This window comes from Mytilus californianus, unplaced genomic scaffold, assembly GCF_021869535.1.
Source record: "Mytilus californianus isolate M0D057914Y unplaced genomic scaffold, xbMytCali1.0.p SCAF_15, whole genome shotgun sequence".
Lineage (NCBI taxonomy): Eukaryota > Metazoa > Mollusca > Bivalvia > Mytilida > Mytilidae > Mytilus > Mytilus californianus.
Window position 1 is genome coordinate 833,078 of NW_026262637.1, and position 22,781 is coordinate 855,858.

General features: G+C 32.7%; 1 protein-coding gene and 2 long non-coding RNA genes across 14 annotated transcripts; 1 reads left to right on the forward strand and 2 right to left on the reverse strand.

Moving 5' to 3' along the window:
- Positions 1-808: 808 nt before the first annotated feature.
- Positions 809-21,927, forward strand: LOC127725171 (probable methyltransferase-like protein 25). Of its 2 annotated transcripts, none has more exons than XM_052232016.1 (8): positions 809-838; positions 3,700-4,012; positions 4,974-5,306; positions 10,740-11,745; positions 13,680-13,798; positions 15,404-15,571; positions 16,304-16,450; positions 21,296-21,426. In XM_052232016.1, the coding sequence occupies exons 2-8, from the start codon at positions 3,734-3,736 to the stop codon at positions 21,380-21,382; spliced, it is 2,139 nt and encodes a 712-aa protein (XP_052087976.1). In that variant the 5' UTR covers positions 809-838; positions 3,700-3,733; the 3' UTR covers positions 21,383-21,426. The 2 variants fall into 2 exon arrangements, with proteins under 2 accessions (XP_052087976.1, XP_052087977.1); XM_052232017.1 differs by lacking the exon at positions 809-838 and adding an exon at positions 21,798-21,927 and having other exon boundaries at positions 3,634-4,012; positions 21,296-21,427.
- Positions 17,288-18,550, reverse strand: LOC127725173 (uncharacterized). Of its 7 annotated transcripts, none has more exons than XR_007992815.1 (5): positions 18,379-18,550; positions 18,078-18,120; positions 17,863-17,905; positions 17,562-17,604; positions 17,288-17,346 (listed from the first exon to the last, which is right to left on the reverse strand). It is a non-coding gene; the product is annotated as an uncharacterized LOC127725173 (long non-coding RNA). The 7 variants fall into 7 exon arrangements; XR_007992809.1 differs by having other exon boundaries at positions 17,519-17,604; XR_007992814.1 differs by lacking the exon at positions 18,379-18,550 and adding an exon at positions 18,207-18,242 and having other exon boundaries at positions 17,519-17,604; positions 18,078-18,163.
- Positions 21,292-22,595, reverse strand: LOC127725172 (uncharacterized). 5 transcript variants are annotated; one of them, XR_007992806.1, is made up of 4 exons: positions 22,454-22,595; positions 22,158-22,305; positions 21,417-21,638; positions 21,292-21,342 (listed from the first exon to the last, which is right to left on the reverse strand). It is a non-coding gene; the product is annotated as an uncharacterized LOC127725172 (long non-coding RNA). The 5 variants fall into 5 exon arrangements; XR_007992804.1 differs by having other exon boundaries at positions 21,417-21,712; XR_007992805.1 differs by having other exon boundaries at positions 22,084-22,305.
- Positions 22,596-22,781: the final 186 nt, after the last annotated feature.

The window sequence follows — 22,781 nt, forward strand, 5'->3', positions numbered from 1 at the left end:
CAGGTGCTAAGCTTTGGAATGAGCTGCCAGCTGTGCTACGTAAGCAATCATCTTTAAATCAATTCAAGAACTTGATAAATTCTTGGTCTGGCAGCTCATGCCAATGTTTTGCCTGCAAAACCAGTTAATTTCTGTTCATTACTTTTGGTTTAATGCTTTATTTTCAGCATGGCAATTTTATTTTATTATCTTTACTATAGTGCTTCTGCTGCTTTGTGCTAGTTTTAGTAACTAACTAATCTATATGTGCTTTTAATGTGCAAACCATTTTATTTTTGCTTTTGTGCTTTATCTCACAAGTGCATGTTTCAGTGTGTGTTTAACTTGTAAGATGCTTTTAAGAACTTTTGTGCTGCATGTTTATATACTGATATGAACTCTTGCTTTATATGTTTAATTTATGTGTGCATGACTTTATATGTATATTTTGTTTTATTTGTTGCTCTGTCGGTTTTAAAAGCTCTTCAGAGCTTATGTTTTATACTTGTATTTGCACATACCGACTCTAAATAAAGCTTTATGTATTATGTCTTATACACAGAAGAAGTATTCCCAATCACCATGCGTGTTTTCAGCGTAAAAACATTTTAGAAAATTCTTTTGGATTCCTATTTTTTTTTTTCCTTTAAAGTTATGTTATTGCTCAATTTGTTCCGTCTGTTGGATAAAAATGATCGACCGTGGAATAAAAAGGTGTTGACATGGTACGTTATCGTTTGAATAATTACAACATTTTACTCTATTTCAGTCATATCTTGAAAAGTTCGGCTAGAAAACAATCTGACAAGGTCTTTCATTAACTGCATGATGTCGGCCACCATACATCTCTAGATTTCATGTGTTTATTTTTTCTAAAGTTCTAAAGATACTCCAATATTTGACGCCATATGAACATTTATGAACGTTCTGTATAAAAAATACAATCTGTATATACTGGCATAATTTTAGGATAATTTTAATTTGAGAAACCAACTTTTGCAGTTTTGATGATGGCAGAAGGTTTTATTGCTTTCTACAGTTATGTCCCATGATTACTACCAGAAAGATACAAATATAGATTTGTCTGGCCATTTAAAAAGCCTTACTCAATGGAACGTGAACAGCATCTTCTCTTCACTATAGATTTCGCTGTTTTTTTGTTGGCAAAATAATGTCACTTAATCTGTTGATATACTCAGGGACCCCTCAAATTCAATTTATGTTTAAAAATAGAAATATTTTAGCTATAAATAAAGGCACTGGCTAGAATTACATTGAAATGTAACAATAATAAAAAAGTTATTGTTACATTGGACACTAATGGCGGGAATGCTAGGTTGGGTTATGAAACGATTAATTACGAACGTAACAATAATGTTTAATTATGTCTACGGTTATGTTGCCTTATTGTTAAGTTAAGTAGTTTTTTTGCTTTATTCTTCGATATACTTAATAATTATTACTATTATTATTATTATTCAACAAATAATTTTGAAATAGTTTTTAAGTATTAATTGTTTTAATGTTCTTCAAGGCAATAATACTACAGTTTAGTAGTGCAAAAGGCGAAAAATATAGTTCAGTGGTTCGATGTTTAGAAGAAAAGTGTGTCCACTTCTATGTATTTAACTGCACACCTACCCTTATTACTGTCATTATACTTTGAACAATGGATAAAGTGATTCCTATTAGGTTTATGAAAAGACTTAATTTTATTTGCTGGCCAAAGTGCACCACCTATGACATCATAAAGTTAACGTGTCTGAAAGTTCACAAGGACATGAGCTATCTATATTTAATTATCTAATTGAACATTTTTACCTAACATAAGATTATTTTACTCATTTAGTGTGGCTATAGATGTTGAATTGTAAAGTAAATAAACATTATTTCCGTTTTTTTAGGCTCTCATGCATATTTTTCATTAGAGGACAAAGCATTGTCTTTCAATATTGTCATAATTTCATATAGATGCATGACCTTTATATAAATATGCATGGGTATTGAAGTTGACTAATTTTGGTAACTTATCGACTTGTAGGAATCAATATTTGCATCTTTTTAATTTAGGTCAAATATTTCTTGCTTAACACTAATTGACTTATCATTGAAGTCATAAATTGTCTTAAATTAAAGGGAGACAATTCTTTGAATCTACAAATTTAGACCTCTATGAGTCAAAAGCAGATTTAGACTTATTTATGTGTGAGCTCTGACTGATTAGTATTACCGAATTTGTTTTGGGTGAAAAAATTAAACTTTAGATGCGTTTGAATCAAAGCTGAAACAATATCAAGAATCAAATTTTATACAGTTATACAAACGCAGTTTGAAAAAAATTGATATCAAAAGCAAAGTTTGGCAGCAGTGAACTAAAATACTGTGAACCTCTGTGTGTAACATCCGTAATGGACTGAAATGAAATGATATTAAAAGACAACATAAAACAACCTTACATGTTTCCAACAAATATTTTGTACAAAAATATAAACATTTCAAGAAAAGATTTTTTTCACCTGAAGCATTGCAGATATTGAAAGTTGCTATAACTTCAAAAAGGGATATTGCAGACTGGAACTGTTTAGTAGGCAAAACCGACGTGCACATTGCTGCATCATTCGTTTGTGATGTCTGCCTAGAGTGGTTTCACCAAAAATGAAACGTGCTCCCAAAAGCACATACGGATGTGTAGAAGCTGCCATCAGTGTAAATAGAATAAAAAATGTGTATGCAATATTGTAGCATTGCAGTGTTGAGGAATAAGAGTTTTCAATTTGTATTTCAATACACATTACTAGTCCCTGCATTCATTGAATTGCACCAACCTAACAATAACACAATGTAACTGTAGACACAAATATTATTGTTACATTCTTAATTAATTGGTTCCTAACCCAACCTAGCATTCCGGCAATTAGTGTCCAATGTAACAATAACTTTTTTATTATTGTTACATTTCAATGTAATCCTAGCCAGTGCCATAAATAAATGATACATGATGCTAAACTAATCTTTTGTTAAACCTACGTAAATAAGATCCAAATTATAATTGGACTCTTTTCTTTTAAATAACCTTGTAATATATGAGGGTCTGGATTTAATTTTTTGGGGTGGGGGATTTGAGCTTAATATTGCACACCAATTTATAATTATAACAGTGGCAAAACCATTGACTGAGAACAATAGAAAATTCACTCTTTTGAAAAGTCAAGAAAAACAATAGTAAAACAATGCCGGTGAAGATACTGATCAAAAGTTATTTCTAATCAACAATCGTACATTTTAAAGAATTTATTTGTAAAACTGTGTTATTTGAAAACATGCAAAACACAAAGTTTTATGTCCATTATTTATCCAGATAATTGCATTAAAAGCTTGTGAAACAGAAATCTAAAAAATGATTTTTGCTGCATATATTGATAAAAAAAATTGTAAAAAATCATGTACAGACACAATCTAAAGATCTTTCAGGTGACAATTTTTTGGAGTGTTCCACAAAGTCCTTATTAGCATGTTACAATTTCCCTAAATGTACCTATTATACACATCTAAGTTTTTTGAGTACATCGATCTCACTTGTCAAGTGAAAATTCAATATAGAAATATTTTCTTTTCATGAATATAAAAAAAAATTTAAACTGTCTGTTTTCAGTGTTTACAGGGGAGGTAATATTTTGTCACTAGATTTCTAACTGATAACATATTTAATTGATTTTTCAGATGATATAAACCTTTGTTGAAACTTGAAAGGTATATGATGGAGAAAACTACATGCAATCAAGAGATGACCACTCAAAGATATTCTAATAAAGAGCAGAAAGTCTTTAAAACGAAAGAAAAATTGAAAGATATGTTAACTTTTCTGCAGGATTATCTCCCCCTTGCTAATGTACATTCTAATAACTTTATACTGCACAATATATGGGATGAATATTTGTCTGAAGATATAAAGAAAGAATTAAAACTCATGACAGATGATGCTGTGTTGAGGTTAAACGAGAGAATGTTACAAAATCAGAATGAATATGTACAGGTAATACACACAACTGTTTGGGTTAAGTTAGGGGGAGGCAGAGGGGGATTTAATGAAAGAATAAAAACTTATAATGAATGAGGCTGTGTTGATGTTACTTGACAGAATGTTACAATTTCAGAATGTATATTTGCTGTTTTAAATTTGATTAATAAAATCATCCCAATTTAAGGAAATTTATATGTGCATGTATGTGTTATTTTCTTTTTTGTTGTTGTGTCTGCTGATATAAGTATAAAAGTAATCAGATGTGGTATGATTGTCAATAAGACAACTATTCACCAAAGTTCAAATGATGTGGATATTAGAAATTATAGATCACCATACAACCTTTAACAATGAGAAAAACCCACATCTTATAGTCAGCTATAAAAGGTCCAGATATGAAAAATGTGAAACAACTCAAGAAAACTTAAACTCCGTTATATATAACAATACAATTTACTGACATGGAGCAACAATGAACATGGAATTGCAGGCTCCTGACTTGGGAGAGGCACATTGAGAATGTGGGGGGTTAAACATGTTAGGAGCACTCAACCCTACCGCTAACCTGGGACAGTGGTGTTGCAGCACAACATACAAACAAACTGTAAAAATCAGTCGTAAATGGCTTAACTCAATAGAAAGATACAAAGCACAAAAAACAACTAGATAAAAACAATAGACACAAAGCTATGATATTAGAGTACTTACAGTTACTGAAAGCTAGTTCAAAACCAATTACAACTGATAAATAAATCATGTTCTCTTACACTAGGTTTAGTTGTACATAGTGATTTTATGTAATCACCTAAAAATATTTAAACATGGAAATTGATCTAAGAAATTTAATTTTTTTGTAGGATTTCCCCTTAACAAAAAAAATTAATTTCAATAATGAAATACATGCATACATTGTAGAAGTTCTGAATAATGTATTCATGATATTATATAATCTATTCTAACTTGTATTTTGTAGGCAGGTCAAACTAAAGCTACAAAAAACAATGCAGACTGGACATTCTCATCAAACTATTTAGATGCTGCACCAAGAACTGGTAAAGTTAGGAACTTACATGATATACCTGTATTCCCAGTAGAATGGAAGCACCATAGTATTGACCATTTTCTCAAAGATGCTGCCCAGAATACATTGGCTTGTTCAGGACTAGTATCTAGCCTAGATGACTTGATATGTACAGACAGGACACCTCTTGTCATCTCTAATTTTATGACATCTAAAAAATGTCATGAAGTAAACATAATGAGTGATGTGTGTTCCTATATATCAAAGAATGCTGGTGTAGATGTGGTAAGTGTCAAGTCATATATATAAACATAAATAGTGATGTGTACTCCCCCCTTTTTTTATTAATATTGTATTTATATTGTGTCATGGATCAAATTTATACGTTCATTGTATGTTTACTTGTTTTTGTTAATATGTCTTTTTGATTGAGTTAAGCCATTTCAATTGATATTTTATAGTGTGTCTTTCTATGTTGTAATGTTACACTACTGTATCAGGTTAGGGTGAAGGTTGGCGCCTGTTAAAATGTTAAAGCCGTTGCATTTGTTTGCACCTGTCCTAAGTCAGGAGCCTGTTGTTCAGTGGTTGTCTTTTGTTGATGTGGTTCATAAGTGTTTCTCGTTTCTCATTTTTGTCTCGCCTTGACGGAGTCAAAAAGCGAGACATAGGTACCGGTATGCTGTTTCCGACGACGGCGGTGGCGTCAACAATCTACTAGTTTGTGATTAAGTCTAGTTCATGGTGAACCACTAGTGTCAATAATATTTGGTATGCAGTTGTATTAGCATTGGCACATCTCATTACCATGGAGATTATTTGGCAGCCCCCTCAGTCAAGGTCTATTGACTTTGAAACTTTGCTTAGTTTACATGTATTAGTTTGTGATAAGGTCAGTTTATGGGGAACCACTAGTGGTAGGTCAATGATATTTGGTATGCAGTTGTATTAACATTGGCACATCTCATTACCATGGAGATTATTTAGCCCTGCCCCCTCATTCATGGTCTATTGACTTTGAACTTTTGCTTAATTTCATGTATTAGTTTGTGATTAGGTCAGTTTAAGGGTAACTGTTAGTGGTAGGTCAATGATAATTGGTATGTAGTTGTATTTATAAGCATTAGCACATCTCATTTCCATGGTGAATATTTAGTCCTTACCCCTCAGTCATGGTCTATTGACTTTGAAACTTTTGCTTAGTTTACATGTATTGGTTTGTGATTAGGTCAGTTCAAGATGAACCACTAATGTTAAGTCAATGATATTCGGTATGCAAATGTATTGGCATTTGCAAGTTTCATTTCCATGGAGATTATATAACCCCACCCCCTAATTATGGTTCATTGACTTTGAAACTTTTACATAGTTTACAAGTTAATGTTTGTGTTTAGGTTTGTTTAAAGGGAACGACTTATGAAAAGTCAATGGTATTTGGTTTGCAGTTGTATTAGCATTGGCACATCTCATTTCCATGGAGATTGTTTAGCCCTGTACCTTCAGTCATGGTTCATTGACTTTGAATATTTGCATAACTTACATGTTAAAGTATTGCTATTTTAATTTCAACATTTGCAATATCAAAATAACAAATAGGCAAGACATATCTCTGTGTTAACAGTTTATTTATATAGATTAGACTGTTGGTTTTCCAGTTTGAATTGTTTTACACTATTCATTTTGGGGCCCTTTATAGCTTGCTGTTAGGTGAGCCAAGGCTCTGTGTTGAAGGCGGTACTTTGACCTATAATTGTTTAGTTTTTACACATTGTGACTTGGATGGAGAGTTGTCTCATTAGCACTCATACCACATCTTCTTCTTTCTATCAAAGTACTGTGGATTCATTATTATTCGTTGGATACCAATTTTCGTGGATTTCGTGGGTAAGGGTGAACCACGAAATACATATTCAATGAAAAACTCTTTTTCTATAGGCTTGTATGCAGACTTCGGCAAAACCACGAAATTAAATATCCACGAACATGACAGTTTTTCTTAATCCACGAAAATTGATACCCACGAAAATAAATGAATTCACAGTATATTGGAGTAGATGTGGTTAGTGTCAAATCATATGTAAACATAATGAGTGATGTGTGTTCCTTTGATTGCTGGAGTAGATGCGGTAAGTGTCAAGTCATTTATAGACATAATGAGTGATATGTGTTCCTTTGATTGCTGGAGTAGATGCAGTAAGTGTCAAGTCATTTATAGACATAATGAGTGATGTGTGTTCCTTTGATTGCTGGAGTAGATGTGGTAAGTGTCAAGTCATTTATAGACATAATGAGTGATGTGTGTTCCTTTGATTGCTGGAGTAGATGTGGTAAGTGTCAAGTCATTTATAGACATAATGAGTGAAGTGTGTTCCTTTGATTGCTGGAGTAGATGTGGTAAGTGTAAGTATCAAGTCATTTATAGACATAATGAGTGATGTGTGTTCCTTTGATTGCTGGAGTAGATGTGGTAAGTGTCATGTCATAATGAGTGATGAGTGTTCCTTTGATTGCTGGAGTAGATGCAGTAAGTGTCAAGTCATTTGTAGACATAATGAGTGATGTGTGTTCCTTTGATTGCTGGAGTAGATGCGGTAAGTGTCATGTCATAATGAGTGATGAGTGTTCCTTTGATTGCTCGAGTAGATGCAGTAAGTGTCAAGTCATTTATAGACATAAAGAGTGATGTGTGTTCCTTTGATTGCTGGAGTAGATGTTGTAAGTGTCATGTCATTTATAGACATAATGAGTGATGTCTGTTCCTTTGATTGCTGGAGTAGATGTGGTAAGTGTCAAGTCATTTATAGACATAATGAGTGATGTGTGTTCCTTTGATTGCTGGTGTAGATGTGGTAAGTGTAAGTGTCAAGTCATTTATAGACATAATAAGTGATGTGTGTTCCTTTGATTGCTGGAGTAGATGTGGTAAGTGTCAAGTCATTTATAGACATAATGAGTGATGTGTGTTCCTTTGATTGCTGGAGTAGATGTTGTAAGTGTCAAGTCATTTATAGACATAATGAGTGATGTGTGTTCCTTTGATTTCTGGAGTAGATGTGGTAAGTGTAAGTGTCAAGTTACTTATAGACATAATGAGTGATGTGTGTTCCTTTGATTGCTGGAGTAGATGCAGTTAGTGGCAAGTCATTTATAGACATAATGAGTGATGTGTGATCCTTTGATTGCTGGAGTAGATGCGGTAAGTGTCATGTCATTTATAGACATAATGAGTGATGTGTGTTCCTTTGATTGCTGGAGTAGATGCCGTAAGTGTCATGTCATTTATAAACATAATGAGTGATGAGTGTTCCTTTGATTGCTGGAGTAGATGCAGTAAGTGTCAAGTCATTTATAGACATAATGAGTGATGTGTGTTCCTTTGATTGCTGGAGTAGATGCGGTAAGTGTCAAGTCATTTATAGACATAATGAGTGATGTGTGTTCCTTTGATTGCTGGAGTAGATGTTGTAAGTGTCAAGTCATTTATAGACATAATGAGTGATGTGTGTTCCTTTGATTGCTGGAGTAGATGCAGTAAGTGTCAAGTCATTTATAGACATAATGAGTGATGTGTGTTCCTTTGATTGCTGGAGTAGATGTGGTAAGTGTCAAGTCATTTATAGACATAATGAGTGATGTGTGTTCCTTTGATTGCTGGAGTAGATGTTGTAAGTGTAAGTGTCAAGTCATTTATAGACATAATGAGTGATGTGTGTTCCTTTGATTGCTGGAGTAGATGTGGTAAGTGTCATGTCATTTATAGACATAATGAGTGATGTATGTTCCTTTGATTGCTGGAGTAGATGTGGTAAGTGTCAAGTCATTTATAGACATAATGAGTGATGTGTGTTCCTTTGATTGCTGGAGTAGATGTGGTAAGTGTAAGTGTCAAGTCATTTATAGACATAATGAGTGAAGTGTGTTCCTTTGATTGCTGGAGTAGATGTTGTAAGTAAGTGTCAAGTCATTTATAGACATAATGAGTGATGTGTGTTCCTTTGATTGCTGGAGTAGATGTGGTAAGTGTCAAGTCATTTATAGACATAATGAGTGATGTGTGTTCCTTTGATTGCTGGAGTAGATGTGGTAAGTGTCAAGTCATTTATAGACAAAAGAGTGATGTGTGTTCCTTTGATTGCTGGAGTAGATGTGGTAAGTGTCATGTCATTTATAGACATAATGAGTGATGTGTGTTCCTTTGATTGCTGGAGTAGATGTGGTAAGTGTCAAGTCATTTATAGACATAATGAGTGATGCGTGTTCCTTTGATTGCTGGAGTAGATGTGGTAAGTGTAAGTGTCAAGTCATTTATAGACATAATGAGTGATGTGTGTTCCTTTGATTGCTGGAGTAGATGTTGTAAGTGTAAGTGTCAAGTCATTTATAGACATAATGAGTGATGTGTGTTCCTTTGATTGCTGGAGTAGATGCGGTAAGTGTCAAGTCATTTATAGACATAATGAGTGATGTGTGTTCCTTTGATTGCTGGAGTAGATGTGGTAAGTGTCAAGTCATTTATAGACAAAAGAGTGATGTGTGTTCCTTTGATTGCTGGAGTAGATGCAGTAAGTGTCAAGTCATTTATAGACATAATGAGTGATGTGTGTTCCTTTGATTGCCGGAGTAGATGTAGTAAGTGTAAGTGTCAAGTCATTTATAGACATAATAAGTGATGTGTGTTCCTTTGATTGCTGGAGTAGATGTTGTAAGTGTAAGTGTCAAGTCATTTATAGACATAATGAGTGATGTGTGTTCCTTTGATTGCTGGAGTAGATGCGGTAAGTGTCATGTCATATATAGACATAATGAGTGATGTGTGTTCCTTTGATTGCTGGAGTAGATGTGGTAAGTGTCAAGTCATTTATAGACATAATGAGTGAAGTGTGTTCCTTTGATTGCTGGAGTAGATGCGGTAAGTGTCAAGTCATTTATAGACATAATGAGTGACGTGTGTTCCTTTAATTGCTGGAGTAGATGCGGTAAGTGTCATGACATAATGAGTGATGTGTGTTTCTGTATCATGGCAAAGAAAGCTGGAGTAGATGTGGTACGTGTCAATTTGATATATAAACTCAATGAGTGACGTGTTCACATATATCAAAGAATGTGGATTGTCAAGTCATATATAAACATAATGATTGATGTGTGTTCCTTTATGGCAAAGAATGCCGAAGTAGATATAGTAAATGTCAAGTCATGCATAAACTTAATGAGTAATTGTGTGTTCAATTATTGCAAAGAACGTGGGAGTAGATGAGTTATGTGTCAAGTCATATATAAACATAATGAGTAATGTGTGTTCATTTATGGCAAAGAATGTCGGAGAAGATGGGTTATGTGTCAAATCATATATAAACATAATGAGTGATGTGTGTACCTTTATGGCAAAGAATGCCAGAGTATGACACATCACACCATTTTGACTTCGGATATAAAATGCCAGCCTTGTATGATATTACTAGTCTATCTTAAGACATCATCAATTTATAGATCATCTTTATATTTTGAAGCTCTAATCCTTAGCCTTTGCTGAGGACAACAAGGCATGCATTGATCAAATTGACTATTTAATAATATGGAACTAATACACTAATTTCAATTTCAAGTTCAAAATTTGTGTTTTGATAAACCACATCTAAGTAATATAATATAGAATTAATTGCTGCCTAAATAATCTTCCAATTTGAACCATGACCAATTTATTTTTATGATTGATTACAGATAGTTGACATGGGTAGTGGTAAAGGTTACCTGAGTACACAACTTGTGTATCAACATAACTTATGTGTAGTAGCTGTTGATGCACAAACTATTAATACACATGGGGCTCAGAAAAGGGCATCTTTGTTGGGGAAACAATGGGATGCTTTGGTCAGACAGGCAGAGGAAGAAGTAGTGGAAGGAGAGAGAAAGAAAAAAGGAAAGAAATATAAGAAAAGAATGAAGAAATTAGCAATGAGTGGTAACGTTGATGGAGAAATACAGAATTCAAATGAAAATACTGAGTACAATGTTTCTGATGAGGTGCTTAATGATATACAGGATTTAATGAATGTTTCTGACGAAAAATCTTCAAATAATTTTTGTTGTGAAAATATGGGTGAAATAAGTGAGACTGAGAAAGATAACCTTGATCATCTTCTCAATGATGAGAACAAAATATATGATAAATCTGATGATACAGGGCACAAGGAGATAGAAGATAAACTTGATTGTATAATGGAAGAGAACAATGAATTTAATGGTATTGAACACAATAAATTGACTAAAATGGAAAATGTTGATTTACATGATCAATTATCAGATATAAACAATGTAAGGCATTCCATGGAAGATTCTACATCATGTGAAAAACAGTCTGATTCTAAATCCAATAGTTACCATAGCAATATACGTAAACATGAAAATGAGAATTTGTCAAACAATAATATGAAGGATTTACATTTGAAGGAAAGTAAAAACAGTAAAAAGGAGAAGTTATCCAGGTTATATTATCCTATTACTGTGTATGTTGATGAAAGTATGGATATAACAGAGTTAGTCAAACAAACTGGTGCTCATTCAGGGGAGGCTACTCTTATGCTGACTGGTTTACATACTTGTGGTTCATTAGGTTCTAGTTTACAAAATATGTTTGTCAATAGTTCCCCAACTAAAGTTTTGTGTTATGTTAGCTGTTGCTATCATCTAATGAATGAGGAATTTGTCATGGCTCCGTTTACAGATGGTAAGAAAGTTCAATTTATATTTTAAATTTCAATAACAGAGTTATACTCTTAACTCAAGAACTATTCAAGTAAGGTTATTAGGATGGATGACTAAAACTATTGCTTCAGAAGTTCTTTGGTGACCATTATGAATTTCAATCTGACCTAATTACTGTCACATTCTTGGGTTAACCATGTGATATGACCCAGAATGAAGTAACTTGTGATGTATGCACAGTAGGAGACGCTTATCCAGCCAGTGTATCTGGTCTTCCTACTTTTAGAGGATTTAATTAGGGCCCCGCCGAATGGCAGCCGCCCTAAAGTGATCAGTCTGTCCATCCGTCTGTCCGTCCGTCTGTCCGTCCGTCCGTCCGTAACAAATCATGTCCGCTCTTTATCTAGAGAACCGTTATGATTTCAAAGTTTATACTTGACATGTATATTAACCAACACCAGAGGGTGTGTCATAATGTATGTTCAACTTCCTAGGTCAAAGGTCAAGGTCAAAAACTTTGGTTTTAGTTGACAACCCCATGTTCTATGGTAAAGATTGTTTCCGCTCTATATCTTGAGAACCGTTATGATTTCAAAGTTTATACTTGATATGTATATTAACCAACACCAGAGGGTGTGTCATAATGTATATACAACTTCCTAGGTCAAAGGTCAAGGTCAAAAACTTTGGTTTTAGTTGACAACCCCATGTCCTATCGTAAAGATCGTGTCCGCTCTATATCTTGAGAACCGTTATGATTTCAAAGTTTATACTTGATATGTATATAAACCAACACCAGAGGGTGTGTCATAATTTATGTACAACTTCCTATGTCAAAGGTCAAGGTCAAAAACTTTGGTTTTAGTTGACAACCCAATGTCCTATCGTAAAGATCGTGTCCACTCTATATCTTGAGAACCGTTATGATTTCAAAGTTTATACTTGATATGTATATAAACCAACACCAGAGGGTGTGTCATAATTTATGTACAACTTCCTAGGTCAAAGGTCAAGGTCAAAAACTTTGGTTTCATTTGACAACCCCATGTCCAATGATAAAGATACAAATTTTTTACCACACATCATTCACAGTGGGGCCCACAGAGATGGCTCCCATCTCAATGATATCTAGTTCACTTTGTTTAGACATCCACTGTTTTTACTCCCATTTTATGTGTTGTATACAATATACAAAATGACTGATGAGATATTTACTAGACATTTATAGTATAATTTCTTTCTATGTAACCACTCATCTTGTCATTGTTAGATCTAGTCGGGAATTACCCAAAAAGCACAAAGTACAACAGACTACATCAACTACTAACTTCTGACGCCCCTGAAAAAACTGACACAAAAACAAATAACAATGAACAACACATGGTCCAGATAGCCTGACTTGGTTATTTACAAAAGTAAATAAAGATTATCCACATCTCAAACTATTCTCATCGGAAAAGCCTTGGTTCAGATCTAAATATTAATGACAAAATCATTTGAAAATGTGCAGTTTTTTGCATTTTTGCACCACACCAAAAAAACAAGAAGTTTGAACTGTTAAAGCATATATATATATATAAGAAACAATTCCAAAATTAAAATATTGATATAGATCTGACAGACTAATGTCTTGGGATTACAATAGCATGTGATTTGATAGATATATTGTTCTTTTTGATTTTCAAATTGATAAAGAAGAAGAAATGGCCATATAATACCTTCTCCTTTCTGCATTGCATTGGCTTCTAGTGTAAAACATATAGTTGGAGATACACAATCTAACTATAAGGCAGTGGATGCAAAGAAGATGTTTGAATCTTCATCTCTCTAAACTTCAAAAAAAACTTTAAAAAAAATACTGATCTGCATAATTTAATTTTTACTTGTTTTAACCATAAAAATTAATTTATGAATAATTGCTTTTCTTTATAAGATCTTGGAAACATTTGTTTACAGGACATGAAGAAGAAAAGCCTGGCTTTCCAATGAGTTCATTCTTGAGAGAACATGAAGTAGGACTTGGTAGAGCTGCAAGGAACTTTGCTTCTCAGACAATTAACAGACCAACATCTGAGGTAAAAATATGACACTCTAATAACATTAACGATACCAATTTTTCTGCACCAAATGCGCATTTCGACAATTAATGTCTCTTCAGTGATGCTCGAGGCCAAAATATTTGAAAATCCAAAACTTATTAAATTGATGAAGAGCTATAAACCAAAAAGGACAAAAAATTATAGCCAAAGCTGGCATTATACTACATGTACTACAAAATGATAAAATAAAATATAATCAACTTATATAATTAAAACATCCTTATTAAAAAAAAAAGTAATATTCTTTAAAGTAACTACTAAATTTACCATCCTACACAAATACTTGTTAGATGATATGAAAAATCTTTTTTTGTGAATATTTTCTTCACTTTTAAAACAATATTTGATATTAAAACCTATGATAAGAGTTGTGCACAGTACTAAAAGCATGCAGGCTAGTTGTAAGTGCAAGGAATATAGAATTTAGGGGTCTTTTTCTACTGACCCCTAAATTCTTTCCAAGCATGAAAATGACAGATATATTGTGTACTGTGGATTCACTATTATTCGTGGGAGACCAATTTTTTGTTGATTTCATGGTTATAGGTAAACCACAGATTTAAATGTTAAACGTAGTACACATTTTCTAGAGGCTCGTATTTACAGACTTTGGCAAATCCATCAAATCAAATATTCTTGAAAATATATAAGTTTTCCTCAATCCACTAAAATTGGTACATGTATTCATGAAAATATAAGTTTTCCTCAATCCACTGAAGTTGGTACATGTATTCATGAAAATATAAGTTTTCCTCAATCCACTGAAGTTGGTACATGTATTCATGAAAATATAAGTTTTCCTCAATCCACTGAAGTTGGTACATGTATTCATGAAAATATAAGTTTTCCTCAATCCACTAAAATTGGTACATGTATTCATGAAAATATAAGTTTTCCTCAATCCACTGAAGTTGGTACATGTATTCATGAAAATATAAGTTTTCCTCAATCCACTGAAGTTGGTACATGTATTCATGAAAATATAAGTTTTCCTCAATCCACTGAAGTTGGTACATGTATTCATGAATATATAAGTTTTCCTCAATCCACTAAAATTGGTACATGTATTCATGAAAATATAAGTTTTCCTCAATCCACTGAAGTTGGTACATGTATTCATGAAAATATAAGTTTTCCTCAATCCACTAAAATTGGTACATGTATTCATGAATATAAGTTTTCCTCAATCCACTGAAATTGGTACATGTATTCATGAATATATAAGTTTTCCACAATCCACTAAAATTGGTACATGTATTCATGGATATTGAAATTGGTACATGTATTCATGAATATATAAGTTTTCCTCAATCCACTGAAATTGGTACATGTATTCATGGATATATAAGTTTTCCTCAATCCACTGAAATTGGTACATGTATTCATGAATATATAAGTTTTCCTCAATCCACTAAAATTGGTACATGTATTCATGAAAATAAACAAATCCACAGTATAACTTCATTACACACAATCAATGCATTCACTTGACCCCATATTGCTGTTCTTCTAAAAGCCTTCTACAGAAGATATATGTTTTAGCTGAAAGCTAAGTCCTATCCTAAAAGACTTCTACATAAGATGAATGCTAAGTCCTATCCCAGAAGCCTCTTACAGAAGATACTGTATGACATCACAGGTCATGTTGATGATGGCTGGAAGGGACTACGAAAACTAGACCAGAAATGTAAAGATATGCACCAGTATGTCCAGAGAGCATTTGAGAAACTGAAACTTCCAACAGATAAGGTAGATATAATAATTTTTCACTGAATCATTATGGACCATCATACTGCATGGTTTTTCCCTACTGCACCACAGTGGAGGGACATAGTAGTCCTCTTCCATCCATCATTGCATAGGAAGTTAGATTACATTACACACAAAATTATAAACTTTTTATTATTATTATCAGATATTAATCAGCCCTTATTTGATGCAGGGTGTGAAAAGTGGCTATCTCAACACAAAAATGACCAAACATATTAACAACATGCAATATCTATTATAAAAACCACAAGCATTGTTGCCACTTTTCTTTCATAGTTTCTGAATCAGTTTTTTAACAATTGGATCTTCAGTTTAATTTTCACTATAGATTCAAATTGGTTATAAAAATACATATTTTATAATATATTTATATCAGGTAATATTAATAATATAAGTGCAAAACTAATCATTTAAAGATTCCTTGAAATTGTATTTAATTTTGTAAATGTGCCAAACTAATTATTTAGAGAGGACACAAGAACTTGTATTTTAGTGTGTGAACATGTTTTATTACATATATAAATAAACTCAGTAAAACATAATGTTTATTACTTATAACTCAATTGAGATGATTTAAACAAAATTTTATCAATAGTTATCCACTTCACCTTTGTATAAAACCATACTTGCCACAATGTCATGAAACAAGTTTATGTATTTCACCAATGAAATAAGAAGGAACATAGTATACAAATTTGGAATTATTTATAGATAACACCCAAACTTGTATCTGAGTATGTGAAGAGATACAAAGAAGAAGAAAAGAAGTTGGCTATATTCCTTCAGATAAAGTCTTTGTTAGCTCCTTGTATAGAGGCTATTGTTTTGCTAGACAGATATTTATATCTTCTTGAACAGGTAATATATTTCTATTGTTACAGTTAAAATTATACACCCCTCTCTAAGAGTGTGACTAGAGTGGAAATTACATTGCATTCTTGTCCATCCATTCAATTGTTCATTCTACTATCTGTTGTAAAAAAAGTGTGTATTATACATGACTAAATAAGGTAATCCAACAGATCTTTCATCACACTTATTCAAGTAAAACTAAACAGAATGGATCCATATTTGGTCAGCAGCTATACATTGATGACTTGTAATATTTTAAAAAGAGCTTAATCTGATCTGTTAGACACCTAATTCCTGTTTATTGATACTTTGAATATTTTGCTATGAAGAATAAAGTTGATATTTTCGTCCAACATTTCTGTCCTATTGAACAAAACAACTTCATATTTGGTCAGTAGCTTGATAGTGACGAATTGTAAGGTGTGAGTTTTTTTTTGATTTTTATGCATGTGTGGTGTACACATTTCCCTGGTACCATACTACTAAACAGAATGACCTCATGTCTTGTCTACACCTTGAAAATGATGGCTTGAAATGTACATGAGATAGTGCTTTTCTGATTTTCCAGAAGGTATTCTAAGCATGACAACACATGCAATTTCTTTTTTCAGATTGGGTCTCATACTGACAACTAAGCATATTTTAAACACCATTGAAGTGATTTAAGGCTTTAAATGTGCATGTCCTATATTTGTCAATGATTAAGTGTTTGTTATTGAACAAATGCTCTGGATTAATTGTTTAGAATGAAAGGATATGTTTGGTATAAGTCAATAAGACTGTAAATATAAGACATCTAGAGGTCAACATACTGACTTCAACAATAGACAAGTGTCTTTTACAATATATCATGATCTACCTTCAACAATAGACAAGTGTCTTTACAATATATCATGATCTACCTTCAGTAATAGACTAGTATCTTTACAATATATCAGGATCTACCTTCAATAATAGACAAGTGTCTTTACAATATACCAGGATCTACCTTCAACAATAAACAAGTGTCTTTACAATATATCATGATCTACCTTCAATAAAAGACAAGTATCTTTACAATATATCAGGATCTACCTTCAACAATAGACAAGTATCTTTACAATATATCAGGATCTACCTTCAACAATAGACAAGTGTCTTTACAATATATCAGGATCTACCTTTAACAATAGACAAGTGTCTTTACAATATATCATGATCTACCTTCAACAATAGACAAGTATCTATACAATATATCAGGATCTACCTTCAACAATAGACAAGTGTCTTTACAATATATCAGGATTTACCTTCAACAATAGACAAGTGTCTGTACAATATATCATGATCTACCTTCAATAATAGACAAGTGTCTTTACAATATATCAGGATTTACCTTCAACAATAGACAAGTGGCTTTACAATATATCATGATCTACCTTCAACAATAGACAAGTGTCTTTACAATATATCAGGATCTACCTTCAACAATAGACAAGTATCTTTACAATATATCATGATCTACCTTCAACAATAGACAAGTATCTTCACAATATATCATGATCTACCTTCAACAATAGACAAGTGTCTTCACAATATATCATGATCTACCTTCAATGATAGACAAGTGTCTTTACAATATATCATGATCTACCTTCAACAATAGACAAGTGTCTTTACAATATATCAGGATCTACCTTTAACAATAGACAAGTGTCTTTACAATATATCATGATCTACCTTCAACAATAGACAAGTATCTATACAATATATCAGGATCTACCTTCAACAATAGACAAGTGTCTTTACAATATATCAGGATTTACCTTCAACAATAGACAAGTGTCTGTACAATATATCATGATCTACCTTCAATAATAGACAAGTGTCTTTACAATATATCAGGATTTACCTTCAACAATAGACAAGTGGCTTTACAATATATCATGATCTACCTTCAACAATAGACAAGTGTCTTTACAATATATCAGGATCTACCTTCAACAATAGACAAGTATCTTTACAATATATCATGATCTACCTTCAACAATAGACAAGTATCTTCACAATATATCATGATCTACCTTCAACAATAGACAAGTGTCTTCACAATATATCATGATCTACCTTCAATGATAGACAAGTGTCTTTACAATATATCATGATCTACCTTCAACAATAGACAAGTATCTTTACAATATATCAGGATCTACATCACTGAGTTTAGAAAGATATATCTAACACCTGCCATCAACACCAAGTTTTCCAAAGTACAAAGTCTTCAAGATATAATCCAAGACAACCACTAACAAGGTTCTGTCATTTCAGGGGAAAAAATGTTTATTGAGTACTTAACCCCTCTTTCTCCCTCATTTTTGGCATAATTGGGATTTTAATGTCAGTGCCTTGTAAGAAAAGATTGACAAAAATAGTTCTATTTCACTTTCTTACATGTCTATTCATCTACTGGAAATATTTTTTATCTTGAAGCAATGGATTTGATATTCAGGGCCAAAAAGGAACCTTACCAATCTTACTCCTTAGAAAAAATAAATTCTTTCCTTGCAAAATGTTTGCACTTTACAGTAACATGTTTCATGCCATAGAATTTTCTATTACAACTATTTGTTAGATTTCATTGGCCATTATAGCATGTAATTTGACATTGCTCCAAATGTGTGTCAGTCTGAAGAGGTGTAGAATTATTAACATTTTTGCTCAAACAGGTCCTAGGGGTTCTGGCCATCTGGAACTTTTGTCAACTCTCGGGATTTTGTGTATTTCAATTAAAAAAAAAAAATTTAATATGTCATTTTTGGGCTTAAACACATTTATTGAAACCAAAAATATAACTACTTTATAGTGTCTTATTTTTGTTGATACTATTTTTTTCGAGCCTTCGACTTTAGTCGAAAAAGCGAGACATAGCGATCCTACATTCCGTCGACGTCGTCGGTGGCGTCCACAAATATTCACTCTGTGGTTAAAGTTTTTGAAATTTTAATAACTTTCTTAAACTATCCTTGATTTCTACCAAACTTGGACAGAAGCTTGTTTATCATCATAAGATAGTATCCAGAAGTAAATTTTGTAAAAATAAAATTCCATTTTTTCCGTATTTTACTTATAAATGGACTTAGTTTTTCTGCCGGGAAACATTACATTCACTCTGTGGTTAAAGTTTTTAAAATTTTAATAACTATCTCAAAATATCCTTGATTTCTACCAAACTTGGACAGAAGCTTGTTTATAATCATAAGATAGTATCCAGAAGTAAATTTTGTAAAAATAAAATTCCATTTTTTCCGTATTTTACTTATAAATGGACTTAGTTTTTCTGCCGGGAAACATTACATTCACTCTGTGGTTAAAGTTTTTGAAATTTTAATAACTTTCTTAAACTATCCTTGATTTCTACCAAACTTGGACAGAAGCTTGTTTATGATCATAAGATAGTATCCAGAAGTAAATTTTGTAAAAATAAAATTCCATTTTTTCCGTATTTTACTTATAAATGGACTTAGTTTTCTGCCGGGAAACATTACATTCACTCTGTGGTTAAAGTTTTTGAAATTTTAATAACTTTCTTAAACTATCCTTGATTTCTACCAAACTTGGACAGAAGCTTGTTTATGATCATAAGATAGTATCCAGAAGTAAATTTTGTAAAAATAAAATTCCATTTTTTTCGTATTTTACTTATAAATGGACTTAGTTTTTCTGCCAGGAAACAATACATTCACTATGTGGTTAAAGTTTTTAAAATTTTAATAACTTTCTTATACTATTTTGGATTTGTACCAAACTTGGACAGAAGCTTTTTTATGATCAAAAGCTAGTATCTAGAAGGAAATTTTGTAAAAAAATAAATCCATTTTTTCCGTATTTTACTTATAAATGGACTTAGTTTTTCTGCCGGGAAACATTACATTCACTCTGTGGTTACAGTTTTTGAAATTTTAATAACTTTCTTAAACTATCCTTGATTTCTACCAAACTTGGACAGAAGCTTGTTTATGATCATAAGATAGTATCCAGAAGTAAATTTTGTAAAAATAAAATTCCATTTTTTCCTATTTTACTTATAAATGGACTTAGTTTTTCTGCCAGGAAACAATACATTCACTATGTGGTTAAAGTTTTTAAAATTTTAATAACTTTCTTATACTATTTTGGATTTGTACCAAACTTGGACAGAAGCTTTTTTATGATCAAAAGCTAGTATCTAGAAGGAAATTTTGTAAAAAAATAAATCCATTTTTTCCGTATTTTACTTTTAAATGGACTTAGATTTTCTGCCAGGAAACAGTATATTCACTCTGTGGTTAAAGTTTTTAAAATTTTAATAACTTTCTTATACTATTTTGGATTTGTACCAAATTTGGACAGAAGCTTGTTTATGATCAAATGCTAGTATCTAGAAGAAAATTTTGTTTTCTTCCAGTTAACATTACATTCAGTCTGCAGTTAAAGTTTTTAAACATTTATTAGATTCATAAACTATCCTGGATTTTTACCAAACTTGGACAGAAGCTTCTTACAATCAAAAGATAGTATCAAGAGGAATATTTTTATTGATTTACTTCCTCATATTTGTTGAGCCTGCGATTAACAGAAAAAGTAGGCGAGACACTGGGTTCCACGGAACCCTTACAAATTTTTTATGGATTGAAGAAAAACTATATTTTTTGTGAATATTTCACTTCATGGTTTTGCCAAAGTCTGCCATAGAAAATTTATACTTTGTTGCACATTTGAATTCAATATATATGTATTCCCAAGAAACACACAAAAATTAGAATCACACGAATAATAATGAATCAACAGTATCAATACATTAATCAAATACACATGTAATGTTTTTGTTTACAGGATTGTACAACTGATGTGAAGTTAGTTCAGATGTTTGACCCTGTCATCTCACCAAGATGTCATGCTATAGTAGCCTTTAAGGAATAACTGTGAAGTTAGTCCAGATGTTTGACCCTGTGACCTCACCAAGATGTCATGCTATTGTAGCCTTTAAGGAATAACTGTGAAGTTAGTTCAGTTGTTTGACCCTGTGACCTCACCAAGATGTCATGCTATTGTAGCCTTTAAGGAATAACTGTGAAGTTAATTCAGTTGTTTGACCCTGTGACCTCACCATGATGTCATTCTATTGTAGCCTTTAAGGAATAACTGTGAAGTTAGTTCAGATGTTTGACCCTGTGACCTCACCAAGATGTCATGCTATAGAAGCCTTTAAGGAATAACTGTGTAGTTAGTTCAGATGTTTGACCCTGTGACCTCACCAAGATGTCATGCTATAGAAGCCTTTAAGAAATAACTGTGAAGTTAGTCCAGATGTTTGACCCTGTGACCTCACCGAGAGGTCATGCTATAGTAGCCTTTAAGGAATAACTGTGAAGTTAGTCCAGATGTTTGACCCTGTGACCTCACCAAAATGTCATTCTATAGTAGCCTTTAAGGAATAACTGTGAAGTTAGTCCAGATGTTTGACCATGTGACCTCACCAAGATGTCATGCTATAGTAGCCTTTAAGAAATAACTGAAGTTAGTCCAGATGTTTGACCCTGTGATCCCTCCAAGATGTCATGCTATAGTAGCCTTTAAGGAATAATTCATGTGAAGTTAGTCCAGATGTTTGACCCTGTGACCTCACCAAGATGACATGCTATAGTAGCCTTTAAGGAATAACTGTGAAGTTAGTCCAGATGTTTGACCCTGTGACCTCACCAAGATGTCATGCTATTGTAGCCTTTAAGGAATAACTGTGAAGTTAGTCCAGATGTTTGACCCTGTGACCTCACCAAGATGTCATGCTATTGTAGCCTTTAAGGAATAACTGTGAAGTTAGTTCAGTTGTTTGACCCTGTGACCTCACCATGATGTCATGCTATTGTAGCCTTTAAGGAATAACTGTGAAGTTAGTTCAGATGTTTGACCCTGTGACCTCACCAAGATGTCATGCTATAGTAGCCTTTAAGGAATAACTGTGTAGTTAGTTCAGTTGTTTGACCCTGTGACCTCACCAAGATGTCATGCTATTGTAGCCTTTAAGGAATAACTGTGAAGTTAGTTCAGATGTTTGACCCTGTGACCTCACCAAGATGTCATGCTATAGTAGCCTTTAAGGAATAACTGTGTAGTTAGTTCAGTTGTTTGACCCTGTGACCTCACCAAGATGTCATGCTATTGTAGCCTTTAAGGAATAAATCAAGTGACCATATGACCTAAAAATGATGCGAAAGTATGAAAGACATGATACAGAATACAAATAAACAAAAATACTAAAAAGATTCATATGAAAAGTATTAAATCTTAACAGTCAGGGATATAACTCTATAGGGTTATT